This window comes from Stylophora pistillata, chromosome 8 (assembly GCF_964205215.1).
Source record: "Stylophora pistillata chromosome 8, jaStyPist1.2, whole genome shotgun sequence".
Classification (NCBI taxonomy): Eukaryota; Metazoa; Cnidaria; class Anthozoa; order Scleractinia; family Pocilloporidae; genus Stylophora; species Stylophora pistillata.
Window position 1 is genome coordinate 19,322,976 of NC_142526.1, and position 13,022 is coordinate 19,335,997.

General features: G+C 38.2%; 1 protein-coding gene across 2 annotated transcripts in view; it reads left to right on the forward strand.

Annotated features, from left to right (window-relative positions):
- The window catches only part of LOC111338728 (cilia- and flagella-associated protein 74), a 38,259-nt gene that overhangs the window by 4,262 nt on the left and 20,975 nt on the right, over window positions 1-13,022 (forward strand). For both annotated transcript variants that reach the window (XM_088730287.1, XM_088730288.1), the window contains exons 3-22: window positions 67-133; window positions 398-486; window positions 618-716; window positions 1,044-1,148; window positions 1,608-1,781; window positions 2,070-2,180; window positions 3,559-3,661; window positions 4,354-4,511; window positions 5,329-5,359; window positions 5,470-5,571; window positions 6,661-6,753; window positions 7,189-7,289; window positions 7,394-7,466; window positions 7,983-8,045; window positions 8,474-8,551; window positions 9,193-9,234; window positions 9,349-9,467; window positions 10,179-10,245; window positions 10,347-10,436; window positions 11,043-11,166. In XM_088730287.1, the coding sequence (XP_088586413.1) occupies window positions 67-133; window positions 398-486; window positions 618-716; window positions 1,044-1,148; window positions 1,608-1,781; window positions 2,070-2,180; window positions 3,559-3,661; window positions 4,354-4,511; window positions 5,329-5,359; window positions 5,470-5,571; window positions 6,661-6,753; window positions 7,189-7,289; window positions 7,394-7,466; window positions 7,983-8,045; window positions 8,474-8,551; window positions 9,193-9,234; window positions 9,349-9,467; window positions 10,179-10,245; window positions 10,347-10,436; window positions 11,043-11,166 (1,889 nt within the window). The remainder of the gene's footprint in view (window positions 1-66; window positions 134-397; window positions 487-617; window positions 717-1,043; window positions 1,149-1,607; window positions 1,782-2,069; window positions 2,181-3,558; window positions 3,662-4,353; window positions 4,512-5,328; window positions 5,360-5,469; window positions 5,572-6,660; window positions 6,754-7,188; window positions 7,290-7,393; window positions 7,467-7,982; window positions 8,046-8,473; window positions 8,552-9,192; window positions 9,235-9,348; window positions 9,468-10,178; window positions 10,246-10,346; window positions 10,437-11,042; window positions 11,167-13,022) is intronic.

A 13,022-nucleotide genomic window follows, 5' to 3' on the forward strand; every position in this document is an offset into this window, starting at 1 on the left:
ATTAAACGGTTAAGCCATTAGTTTGACTTTATTTAAGAACTACATGATCGTGGTTTTTTTTTTCAGGAGTATGGATGGAGGATTAGAGGAGGATGAATATGCATCTGATCCAATTGCTCAGCAGACAAGACAGGTCAGCTATTGATAAAAGCATTTAACTGGAAATTGTTCGAATTGGCTGGTAGTTGAACCTTCTCAGCAGACTGTAACAAATGTTTAACGGCTTTCTTCATTACCTGAAATTCTGTTTATAGAATTAGACTTTGGTTTTACTCTTATATAGTAGAAGTAAGATTCATCTTGAGCTTTTCTGAGCTTTTCTGTTGTGTTAAAATGCATGTGATTATTTGGCTGGACCTTGCTTAATTGAATGTTCCTTAAACCTTTTTTGGTGCAGGAGAAATTACAGCGTTTAGCTTTGAGACGTCACCTTGACCAACTTAGTGAACAAGTATTGGAGAAAGACTATCTTGTCTCCCAGTTCAGGTAATGGCGATCTAATAAATGATAGTGATTATCATATTTAGTTACTTTATTAAAACTTGTTTGGAACTGCTAATGAGATGTTTTGAATGAAAGCCCCAGGACTCTAGTGACAATCTGTTCTTGTATTTTAGAGAGGAGCTTAAGAAATGTCAAGAGCATATTGATGAACTCCAGAAAGATAAAGATTTGGTCAGTGGTGAGATCGAAGAAGCAGAAACTCAAAACAACATGTAAGTAAATGGATGACAAACAAAAATCAGGGATGAGGTGAGAAACAAAAAAAGGGCACAAAACTGTAGACCCTAAAATTAATTTTCATATTCTCCATACTGTTCTCTTTCCATTTCCTGTGGTGCTGACAAGGAGACTTTGTTTGATGATCATTGATTGGAGATCCTTTTATTTTTATTTTCATGGCCTTTATGTTTGATTCAAAGGTTTTAATGAAAGGAGAAATAAGAAACCAGTCACTTTTAGGGGTTCAAGGGTTAATTTGACATTACAGAGGAAGAAAACATTCAATGTTGTCTAAACGTTTTCTGTGCTATCATTTTTAGGGCATCATTCTACAGACTGCAGTCATGCCATGATAAATTATGTGCAGAAATTGATGCTGAAAAAGATGTGGAAAGAGAAATTCTAAACAGACTTGAAGAGGCAGAGTAAGTAGTTGCTAATCATATTATTTTGGTATTAGGAATATACTTCTCCAACAGATCTTTTTCAGTTTGAACCACTATTCCTTCACTCCACATCTCTGTTTGTTTAGCTTTCCTTAAAATACACCTTTCCTATTGTTATTTTCTGATGACATCAGTTAGGGTAGTGTAGCATATTGGTCAGAGCTGCACAATGTAAAAAGGAATGAACAACTTTATTATTGCAACATTAAATCAGTTGGAAAAAAAGCAGGAGGTTGTTCATAATGTTGACAACCCTTTATATGGGTTAAATAATTGCTATCCAGCAGACAAGTATTACCATAAATCACTTAGGATTTGTGTAATAGATGGCAGTATCAAGCTCCTTGAACAGACAGGGTCTACTTGTGTAGTTTGAATCTTGCTTGAGCTTCAAGTCTCCTTACTAGTAATAATAATGGCAAACATTTTTCACTGTAGATTTGCTCTTGCACAAGCCACAGTTGAACAAGGAAAATTCCTCCTTGCTGGGCAAGAACTTGAAAAAGAGGAGAAACTTGTGGAGAAACAAAAAGCTGAGTGGTCTGCTGTTCGTCTACGAAAAGAAAATATGAGTGCAGCTGTGGCAGAGAGGAGAAGACGTTTGAGAGAGAAGTAATTAATCTAGTTTAATTGATAATTGTTTTTCCTTGATTTTGAGTCTTATTCCTGTCATAGTTTATTGAATTCCATAGTTTTGAAATGTAGCCATGAGAATTTTGTGTCATGTCATAACATCTGTCCTGTTATATTGTTGTATTACTTACCATTACAAATAAAAAAAAAATGGAAAAAGCCCTGAAAGCCTCAAATGTTATAAAATTAGTCTCACATGCAATATAGTTTGAAATAGCTGAAAATGATAAAATAACAGAAATATATTGTTACTGAAATTGTTTACAGAGAGCACATATCTGCTCTAAGAGAGAGGGAAAGAAAACACAGACAAGCTATTGCTGCTGCCAAACGAAACAGAGAACAGGCATCCAAGTTTCTTAAAGAGACAATGTCCAGGTACCATTTATGTAAAATAGATACAAAAAGTTTTGTTGTGAGAGATAGGAAGCTTGTTACCACTAGGTTTTTTGGAGGTACATACTGAAAATATGTGTTACTTAATTAGCTATTTCAGAATGAATTATGCCTCACATGTGTTAACTTTCATGAAAACAGTGGAAACCTAAAATAAGTAATTTGTAAACCTAGTTAAATTTTTTTTCTTCCAATACATAGCCTAGCTTGTGTGAATTTTGGTAGCCTGACAATTTGGTAACAGTAGATCCAGGGCCCAGTTGTTCAAAGGTGGATTAGCTCTAACCCAGGGTTAAATTTTAATCCAGGCTTCTAAATTTCTCTAATCAAAAGCCATTTTGGGATAATTTTTCCTAGTTCTTTTTAGGACATTCAATCATCAAATTGTAGACAAATGGAATTAAGCTGAATTTTCTTTCAGAGCTTTCAGATCTGAAATCAAATTTCACACTAACCCTGGGTTATCTTAACACAGCTTTGAACAAACTGGCCCAGATCAAAAGTTCAAGGTTTTAGCCCTGTTTGTGATCACTGTGTTGTGATAGGAACATCACAGTACTTCTCTCTACCCAGGAGTGTGAATGGCTACCAACAAACTGCTAGGGAAACCTTAAAAAGTGCTGGGAGGAGGGAGGGCGACCTGTAATGGATGTGGCATCCCATCCAAAGGGAGTAACAATACTCTTAGTACCAACCAATGAAACTACCAAGACTGGGGTGATATCCAACAGCTGTGCAAGTCAGACCCATATACAGACTTTTCCTTTTTTAACTCCTTAGATCTTATTTTTAATTTTCCCGTCTAGCTGCTTCACATTTCCTTGTAAACTGGTTTCGAAAAATTTGGTGTTAGATCAAGATAGCAACTTTTACCTGATAAGTTTGAGTATCCTCATTAGCTGTTTACTGGATTATGCAGGGATATTAATTTTTAGGAAGAAGTGACATGTTAATCACATCTGGGAGTTGAAGGGTTAAGGATATCTGACATGCATGTTTACTTTAGTTCTTATTAACCGAGCGGGAGGTCTGTATGGAAGAATCTTGACTGAGGTCGCCAGTACAGACCGAATGCAGTGAGGTCTGTACCAGCAACGGAGGTCAAGATTCTCCCATACAGACCGACCTAGCTCGGTTTATAAGATGTTTATTATATGGCTGTGTCTTATATGCCAATTTTTTATATTCTTTGTACCTTTTTTTTTCTAGACCGGTCTAGATGCCGGTCTAAATGGGAAAATCTAGACCGCTTTCAATATTGATTTCAGCCAATCAAATTCGTGAATTCGGTAGTTCCTAGTCCTTGTGAGACACAGCCATATAATAAAAACAGATCTTAACTCACTGGTATACATTACAGAGTTCGTCAGAAGGAAGCAGAAGAAGAGGAACATTCTCGTAGAAATATGGAAGACAGAATGCAGGCCATACTGGGTCTTAAAGGCAACATTGAAGCTAACAAGGTAGGTTGTGTAGCCTTTATGAAGCTACTTTTGTATCCAGTTGGAAAAATTTGCATTTGTTGTGTGCAATATCAGTTACTGTTTGTAGCATGTTTTGCTTTTATCCTTAGAGAGTTGGGCCGAAACTTCTCACAATGATAGCATGATATCTCAAAATGGGTCTTTTTGCAAGTCTGCTAGTGGGTGTGGAATGGGTGTGTGACTACGCACTGACATAATGACCAGCTCCAAGTTGGCTTGATACCTTGAGTGTTGGTCCTTTCGGACCAACACTCAAGGTCTTAAGACAAATGAGAAGAAAATGCTACCTTTCTATATCAAGAAATGGTTAGATACTCTGGTCTTCTCGGATAGGGACGAATAAATGGAGGTCCCATCTCCTGCAGGGTTAGGGGTAGGAGACGTTAATTTCCCGTGCACGAGATTACCGTGTGATGGATGTCCTCCCCTGGGGTGTTTGCTGGGTGGAAATTGGCCCTGAAAAGCCCCCATGGGGAGTGGTCAATCAACATATGTATGTATGTATGTATGTAGTTGGTAGAGTACTGCACTGGTATCGCAGAGGTCGCGGGTTCAAATCCTGTACAGGCCTGAAACTCTCTACGGTGGCCAATTTACATTATCAACTCAGTTGATAAAACCAAATCATCTCTACTGACAGATCATGAATAGGTATTATGTTTGATTTATAGGAAAACCTCAGGGCCTTGCAAGCCCGCGATGCTAAGTTGAGACAGGAAAAAGAAGAGGAGGAATTGCAGGAGAGACAGGAAATTTTTGCTGAAGGATTAAATCCTGATGAAGAGTTGACACGAAGAAAAAGGATCAGACAGTTTGAAAAGGATAAAGAGTGAGTAAATAACATGGAAAACTGTACGGTGATCAATGAATAAAGAAGGGAAGTGTCATAAGGAAAAAAGCGTTAGCCCTTCGTTGTTTCTTTGCTCTGAGGAAGGCCAATGCTCGTTACGTCAGCTTTAGAAACTTACAGTGCCAACTTACATTATCAACTCGGTTGATAAATAAATCTTATTAACCAAGCGCGAGGGCCGTACTGGGAGAATATCGGCCCGAGGTCTTGACAGTACGGACCGAGCGCAGCGAGGTCAGTACAAAAAAGACCGAGGGCCGATATTCTTCCAGTACGGTCCCGAGCAGGCTTGGTTAATAAGAGATTTATTATACGACTGAAGTTCAAAGGGACACAAGTGTGGTATCATTCGGGACCATTCGGGACAGTGCCCGGTCTAATACTTAGAGAATATCGGAGCGGCAATAGAGCATTTTGATTGGTTGATCTTAGTTATTGGCCCTCTGACTGCCCGAGTCGTGTAACTAAACCAAATCATTATCTTGTACGGTGAAAACATGGTCCTCATGTTATTCCATCATGCCCATCATCTAAGCAGTAGTAAAAGTCAGAATGTTTTCTTTTTTGGTTACATTTGCTTGTAGTTTTAGTTGGTACCTTTTTTTTGTTATTAATGTTGTTTATACATTCTTTATGCTTCAGTTTCCCATCCAATTACGCTTTTTTGTGCTATTGATAGAATTCTAGCTTACCTGCGAGTATCATTGCGTTGCTCTACTTGAGCACTTTTTCGAGGGAAGTGCTGGTATGGCTATGACTTGTAATTTTGACACATTTCTTATACTTTTTCTTTCAGAGCATATGAAAAAAGGCAGAGAGAGCGACAGGTAACTTGAAATTACTGCCACCGTACTATACCTAACAAGTACCACAAATTTTCTGTTTATATTTTGAGTTACATTGACTTCATTGTAGCTCATTATTATTCCTATTTTAGGTTGAAATTGTTGAAAACATATTGAAAGAGGAAAAACAGATGAAAAAGCGTTATCAACAGCAACCTCAGCTGTGGCCAGAAAAACAAAGAGAAAGGGTGAAGGTATTGTATATTTACTAGAGAAAATAATGGGACAAAGAAGGAAAATCAGGTGTTGGTAGGAATACGTCGATCTCACTTAAGTTAGTTTTGGCTTGGGGCGGTAGCTTCTTAATGTAGTTTCTTATTGGCGAAGTCATGTATATGAGAACGATCCTTCGCAGTAAAGCACTATTTGAGCAATAGTGAAAATCAGACCTGAAAAAAATTTCAGGCCTGTACGGGATTCGAACCACTGACCTCTGCGATACTAGTGCAGCGCTCTACCAATTGAGCTAACAAGCCAACTGGGAGCAGGCCATCAAATTAATTCGATATAAACCCGTGGATGATAAATCAAACAACAACAAACATATGAAACATATGTGTGAACTGCGGTTATGAGACGTATATGAGAACGATCCTTCTCATATACGTCTCATAACCGCAGTTCACACATATGTTTCATATGTTTGTTGTTGGCGAAGTCATATTAATCATTATTATAGTACCAACCTCCTCGCTGTTTGCCAATACATCAGTCTTACTCACTGGTTACCAAGGTTCGCTGATAGATATAGGATGTTTTCATTTTCCGTCAGCGAAAGGCATTATGCGAAAAGGAGAGCGATGCGTGATATATGCGAGTAAATAACTGCATAACAGCCATATGATTTGGCGAAACTTGACTCTCGCCTCACAGCAAATTATTTTATTTTGATGTTTGTCATAATCGATGGTGGAACATTCAGTGCGCGCGGATATTTTGCGAGCTGCTTGGAAATTTACTACAGTAACATTCAGCACAGTTTCCGCGTGTATTACTTGTTAAACTCTCAAGTAAGATATTTCTTAATTCTCTGCAAAGGGATTTGATTCATTTGGCTTCTCCTTTGAAAGAAGAGTGAGTGTCACCCTGTATTATGAATCTATCTGTAGAGGGCACGTGCAATGACATTACGATCTTATATTTTGCGTGTTGTACCTTACACATGCATCATAAAGTAACTTTATAATGATTATAAATATACCTTTTTACGTTATCTGTGACATAACTGGTAGCCTTGTGACAGAGTTGGGGAAATTTATCACGAGAATCTGACTTCGTTACAGAGAATAAGCAGGAGACGTCCCAAACCGAAATTTTTCAAATCAACGAGTGGATCATCGTCTGTGGAGTACAGCGCAGATGTGGAAGATACAGTGGTAGGGATAGCACGAAGCTACTTCAAAGAAAAAAAAAAAGGAAAAACAAAACAGAACTGCAAATAAGTGATTTTATAACAACAAATAAAAACGTTTCTTTCGCAGCTATATCAGAACTAGCTGTAGACCACTGTCATTTCTGCTTAGACCTCGGCTTTGGCCGAATTGTTTAACTTTGAAAATAATGGATTCCTACATCTTTTTTTTTTAAATGAGATCTTATTTGGTATCATACTTTGCCAAAGTTTTCTCACTGGTGAGCAAAATATTTATGGTAAAAAAAGATGATGATCTATTGAGATTGAAGGAATATTTGTTAGCAGCTGCCACGAGAAACTTTTCTATTTAGGCAGTTTGGTTGGTTTTTCTTTGAGTTGTCGTTGGCTCTTATAGGGTATTTCCTTTCTTCTGAGCGGCCTTTGTGATTACTTTTAGGGTCAACATACACCAGGAAAGCTTGGTGCAGTATCTTCAGAAGATGACGAAGATGATTTTTCCCCGTATGGAGAGACGAGTAGAGATGAAGCCAAGGAAGGGTTAGTATCCTCAAGGACAATTCTGTGTATTGATAATGAACGGTATCTACGATTTGCACTGTCATTGAGTTTCAACCATCGCTATCTTTGTTTAATTTGTCCAGTGAATCAGAGGCCGAAGGAGAAGAACTTGCCCAACCAGAATTTAGGGGACTATGGGAAGAAGGTGTTCATAAGGTTAGTTTTTTACGTTATTTTTCATCTTGTTTCTAAAGACTGAAACCATAGTCACCCCAACTACTGGAAAGTACGTTACACAGGGAAATAGGGCAATTTCCAAGTAAGTGACAAAAGCAATCCGGGATTACTTAGGTGTGGCTCACAACAGTCCGTGATTGGTACAAAAACACTTGTGCCATCCTTCGACCAAACAAATTTAAGACTAAACCCAAGTGCGAATTTTTTACTCGCGTTTTTCCGCGCTCTAGGTATTTTGCTTGTTTTGTCCTTGTCTTTTCATTGGTTCTATGTAATACTTTTCTTTCTTGTGATTACTTTGCTTTTGATTTTATACTGTCAACTGAAGTACGCCCCACGACTAGAAACCAATCAGACCTTACTGCGTACTTCTGTAATTTGAGATGCATCACTGAAAATGCGTTTTACCCTGTCGGTTTAAGTGGTACTACTACTGACTAATCGAAGTAGTTTGAAAAGGGTGGCTAACATAAGAATGCGTGTCTTGTTTTGCAGATATCTGAGAAGAAGGAGCACAAATTTAAATTCGCAACTCACATTCCAAGTAAAATGGAACAGGTAAAATTTTGATAAAATCTATAATTTGAATCTCGAGTACTTTAATGGAGAAGTAATATTATTTCGCTTTTTAAAATTCATCAAAATTCATTAAAAGAAAAACATTACACATGTATTGGCTAACGCGTTCCAAAAGGTGAGGACGCTCTAAGTAAGTCTTCCAGTTTTTTTGTCTGTCTTTTTGAAAATCTATTGAATGTACCACCTTGAAACTAAAAGGGTAAACGTAAACACATATTTAGGAATGAGAGATTGGATGTTGTTAGCCTAAATCATTGTTGACAATTTGAAGATTTCACAAACTTAATGTATTTGGAATGTGCCGTTTAAGTTGAGATTCACCTTTACGGTGTATTTTGCACACTGTTTTAATCAACTGTTTTCTCTTAAAGTTTATGTGGTGACGTTGAATTCACTGTTTTATACAGGAGATGATGGAAAGGGCTCTCATGAAACAAAGAGCAGGGATCGTTCAGAAACAAGTAGCTGCTGGAAGAGAATTTAAGGTTTGTGGTGATTGTTACTAACTTAGTGGAACTGCCACACAACTTACTGAGTCTTTCTTTTTGTGGCGTATGAACCAAACTCGAAGGTGACTATTGAAGATATTAATTGAAGAAGATAGAAAAACACCAAACGGACAAAAATGATCCAGGACGGGACAAGGATTGCTGGGGAAAGGACGGAAAATAACGAACTTGAAAAAATGTAGGCTAAATTGGCATCTTACTGGGAGTCACTTGTGCGAATTTTCTATACCTCTTTCATTGAGACAATCCTTTCAATGTTTCCCTCTTTCCCGAACGTTTCTGTGCCGGAAAAACAAGTGGGAGCATAGGAGGACATCACGAAGGAGAAAGAGACTCTGAATTTGTTGAATTTCTCATTACTTCCTGCGTGGTATATTCTTACCTCTTCGGTGTTTGTTAATACAAGAAAAGTATTTTGAAATTCATTCTTTTCTCAAGGGCATTTCTCTATGGCGCTGTCATTGATTTGAAATATGATGCCAAGGCTAAGTTATTTTCAGTATTTACATCCAAGGGAGCGGTTTTTTGTGACTGATTTTGAAAGGCCTAAACTGGAATCAAGCTTGGTCCATAAAACGTTCCGTAACGAGTCGTTCTCTTTCTGTTGTTCTCTGCAGGGTTGTGCTTTTTACAGTAAACCTGAGGTCATCGTATTTAAGGTGTGTATGCCGGTAGGAAAATGACTTACTGTCCTATTACGATAATGGAGTAGTAACGAGAAGGTTAGGACGAGTTGCTTGTCAACTGAAAAGACGTGATCCTTTTTTTCCCAGGACTTTGACGTCGGGAAATCGTACAAGAAGAAAATTCTTTTAACAAACATCTCATACACCCAGAACTTCTGTAAATATGTTGGCATGTCTCATATCCTGAAAGACTTCATCGAAGTGTTGTAAGTAAACTTCCCCTTTAATACCGTCCTAGAAAAGAAAGAAAATTGCGAGTTTTATATCGTTAAGAGACTCAGGGTATTGTTACTCCCCCACCCCACCCCACCCCATGGGATACTAGTCCATCGCAGGTTACCATCCCTTCCCCAACCCCTCCCCCCCCCCAGCGCTTTGACAGTTCACTGCGATCCATGTATACTCTTGAGGAAAGAGAGGGACTTTTAAAGTAGAGTATCTTGTCAGGAGTACAACATACAGACCAGGGTCCAGTTGTTCGAAAGCCGATTAGCGCTAACCCAGGGTTAAATTTTAATCCAGGTTTCTATATTTCTCTGTTCAAAAGCCGTTTTGGTATAATTTTCCCAATGCTTTTAAGAGCATTCAATCATCAAATTGTAGACAAGTGGAATTAAACTGAATTTTCTTCTAAATCTTTCAGATCTGAAATCACATTTCACACTAACCCTGGGTTATCTTAACCCACCTTTAAACAACTCGGCCTAGGACTCAAGCTCGGACCCCTTAATGCGAATTCCAGCGGGCTATTCATAAGGATAAACGAATTCCAGCGTGCTATTCATAAGGTTAAACGAATTCCAGCGTGCTATTCATAAGGATAAACGTTTTGCACAAACTACAGCCATAAGCTGTTCTTTACCTGGCAATAAAAGTGCACTTACAAAAACATTTTGTTTTCGTTTACATTTCACCAGTTTTGATCCGCCCGGAGTGATGTCTGCAGGCCTGACTTGTGATTTTGTCGTGACGTTCAAACCAATGGTGAGTTTAGAAAGTCTACATAACGAGTTAAACTCTTTCAATATCATGTTAAGATTGAAGTCACATTGTGAACAAGTTTTTCCTTTTATTTTCTTGAACAGCTGAATGAAGACTTGGTGGGGCACATAGATTTCCTCGCCCAAACAGGACCCTTTTCAGTTCCAATTAGATGTGTCACCAAGAAATGCCAGGTACTGCTCTGAAACATTTTCAACGTACATGACCGACCTAGTTTAAAGTGCTTTTCAAATGAGTGTTGTAAAATTCAAACCAGCGTTTTAACAATGGCCAGTCAGAACAAAGAAGAATACCACAAAGAACCGATGAATGCTCAAAATAAACACATTTTTAACTTCATAACTGCATCTTGTTGGTCTTCTGACAAGAGTTTCTTCGCTTGAGAGTCGATGAACCTTCTTTGAAACGGAAGCTGTCACAACGGGCTGTCTGAACGTAGGAGAATTCCCAAGGAGCAATTGAGAACTTGGCTTCAAGCGTGGAAATACACTTAACGAGTCCCAGTTTTTTCCCCTTTTGTTTTGTATCTGATTCTGTAGAAAGCTTGTGCGTCGACCATCTTGAAATAAAGGCAGAGTGAAGCAAAACCAGTACATTCCAGGATTCCTTTGGAGTGAAAACGATATTTCGCTGAAGTTTTGACCACAAATTATTTTGCCATTCGATTTGGCTGTTGGACTGATTCCTACGTTACTAATTGTTCTGTATGTGAATCTCAGAGGAAATACTGGCAAACGAGTTCTTGTATAGGTCGGTTTTTAATGTAAGCTGTACTTTAGATTTCAGTTGATGTCACTGAAGTTGAATTTGGAAGTCAAGTCTTGGGAGAAACCAGAAAGAGAATTATAAATGTTACAAATAATGGAGCGTTAGGAACGCAATTTACGTTCAGAAAGATAACAGGTATTTAACTTCATTTTCATTTTGAAAGTAATATTTGTCTTGTGGTAAGTTTAATAAAACCAAATTACTGAAAGGTTCGCTCAATTTGTTTTGACACAAGACGGGATAACTGGGTTTAGTTCTAAAAATCAAGGCTTAACGTTAAGATAATGCGTCCATTTATTCAAGGTAAACAAGCTAGCACTTACATAAGACGCCAAGTCGCTGTATCACCGGCACATTTTCACTTCCCTATACTGAGGTTCTTTTAAGAGATCGCGCATCACCCACATAACATTTAGACACTATACAAAGTGAGCGCGCGTCGTAACGTAACGTAACAGTAAAATACCAGACAAAAAAGGCGCATATCGCTAGCGTTACAGTCAAAAAGTTCTTTACTAACGCAACATTCAGACACTAAACGAAGAGAGCGCGCATCACCAACGTAACAGTCAGACAATAAACAAAGAGAGCGCGCGCATCACTAACGTAACTGTCAAACACTAAACGAACAGAGTGCACATTTCAAACATAACAATTAGTATAGGTAATCACATGATTTCGAGTGCAATTTGGAATAAATAAGCACGAGTAAATTTTTTCAAAGACTAACAAAATTGCATGAGCCCGCAGGGCTCATGCAATATACCTGAAAAAATACGAGGTAGCTTCTCATAACTACGCAGAAGAAAAGCGCGCGCATCACATGTAAAAATAATTTATTCAAACCCTTCATCAAGTGACATTGACCTTGACATTTACATTGACCAATCATTCTGACCAATCAGAATGTCTGGTTTGTTACTTTCTTTGCACTGAGTTAACCCTCTTCTGCACTGAATTACCTGAAAACTGCATTCATCTCAACCAATCAGAACTGAGAAATTTTATCATGTATATTATTAAACTCTAAACAAGGAGAGCGCGCATCATTAACGTAACAGTCAGACACTAAACAAAGTGAGCGGACATCATTAACGTAACAGTAAGACACTAAACAAAGAGAGCGCGCATCATTAACGTAACAGTCAGACACTAAACAAAGTGACCGCGCATCATTAACGTAACAGTCAGACACAAAACACAGAGAGCGTGCATCGTTAACATAACAGTCAGACACTAAACAAAGATAGCGCGCATTATTAACGTAACAGTCAGACACTAAACAAAGAGGGCGCGCATTTTTTAAGGTAACAATCAGACACTAAACAAAGAGAGCGCGTATTATTAACGTAACATCAGACACTAGACAAAGAGAGCACGCATCATTAACGTAACAGTCAGACACTAAACAAAGAGAGCACGCGTTTTTATGGTAACAATCAGACACTAAACAAAGAGAGCGCGCATTATTAACGTAACATTCAGACATTAAACAAAGAGAGCACGCATTATTAACGTAACAGCCAGACACTAAACAAGAGAGCGCGCATTTTTATGGTAACAATCAGACGCTAAACAAAGAGGGCGCGCATTATTAACGTAACATTCAAACACTAAACAAAGAGAGTACGCATTATCAACGTAACAGTCTGATACTAAACAAAGAGAGCGCGCGCATCACTAACGTGACAGTCAGACACTAAACAACGAGAGCGCGCATCATTAACTTGACAGTTAGACATTAAGACAGAACGTGACAGAAAGACACCAAAGAAAGTAAATGCGCGTTACTGATGTAACGTTCAAACACTATAGAGTAAAACCAATCGCTCAAATGGCATCTTGGCTGTTTTGTCTTAAAAAAAAAAACCTGTTCATATCATATAAAAAGGATAAGTAGGTGGCCGGAGAAAGACGCTTACGGCCAATATCGAGCTGATAATGAAAGGGACGGTGGTTTTTGGAAATAATCAAAAGCTAAAAAAAAGGGT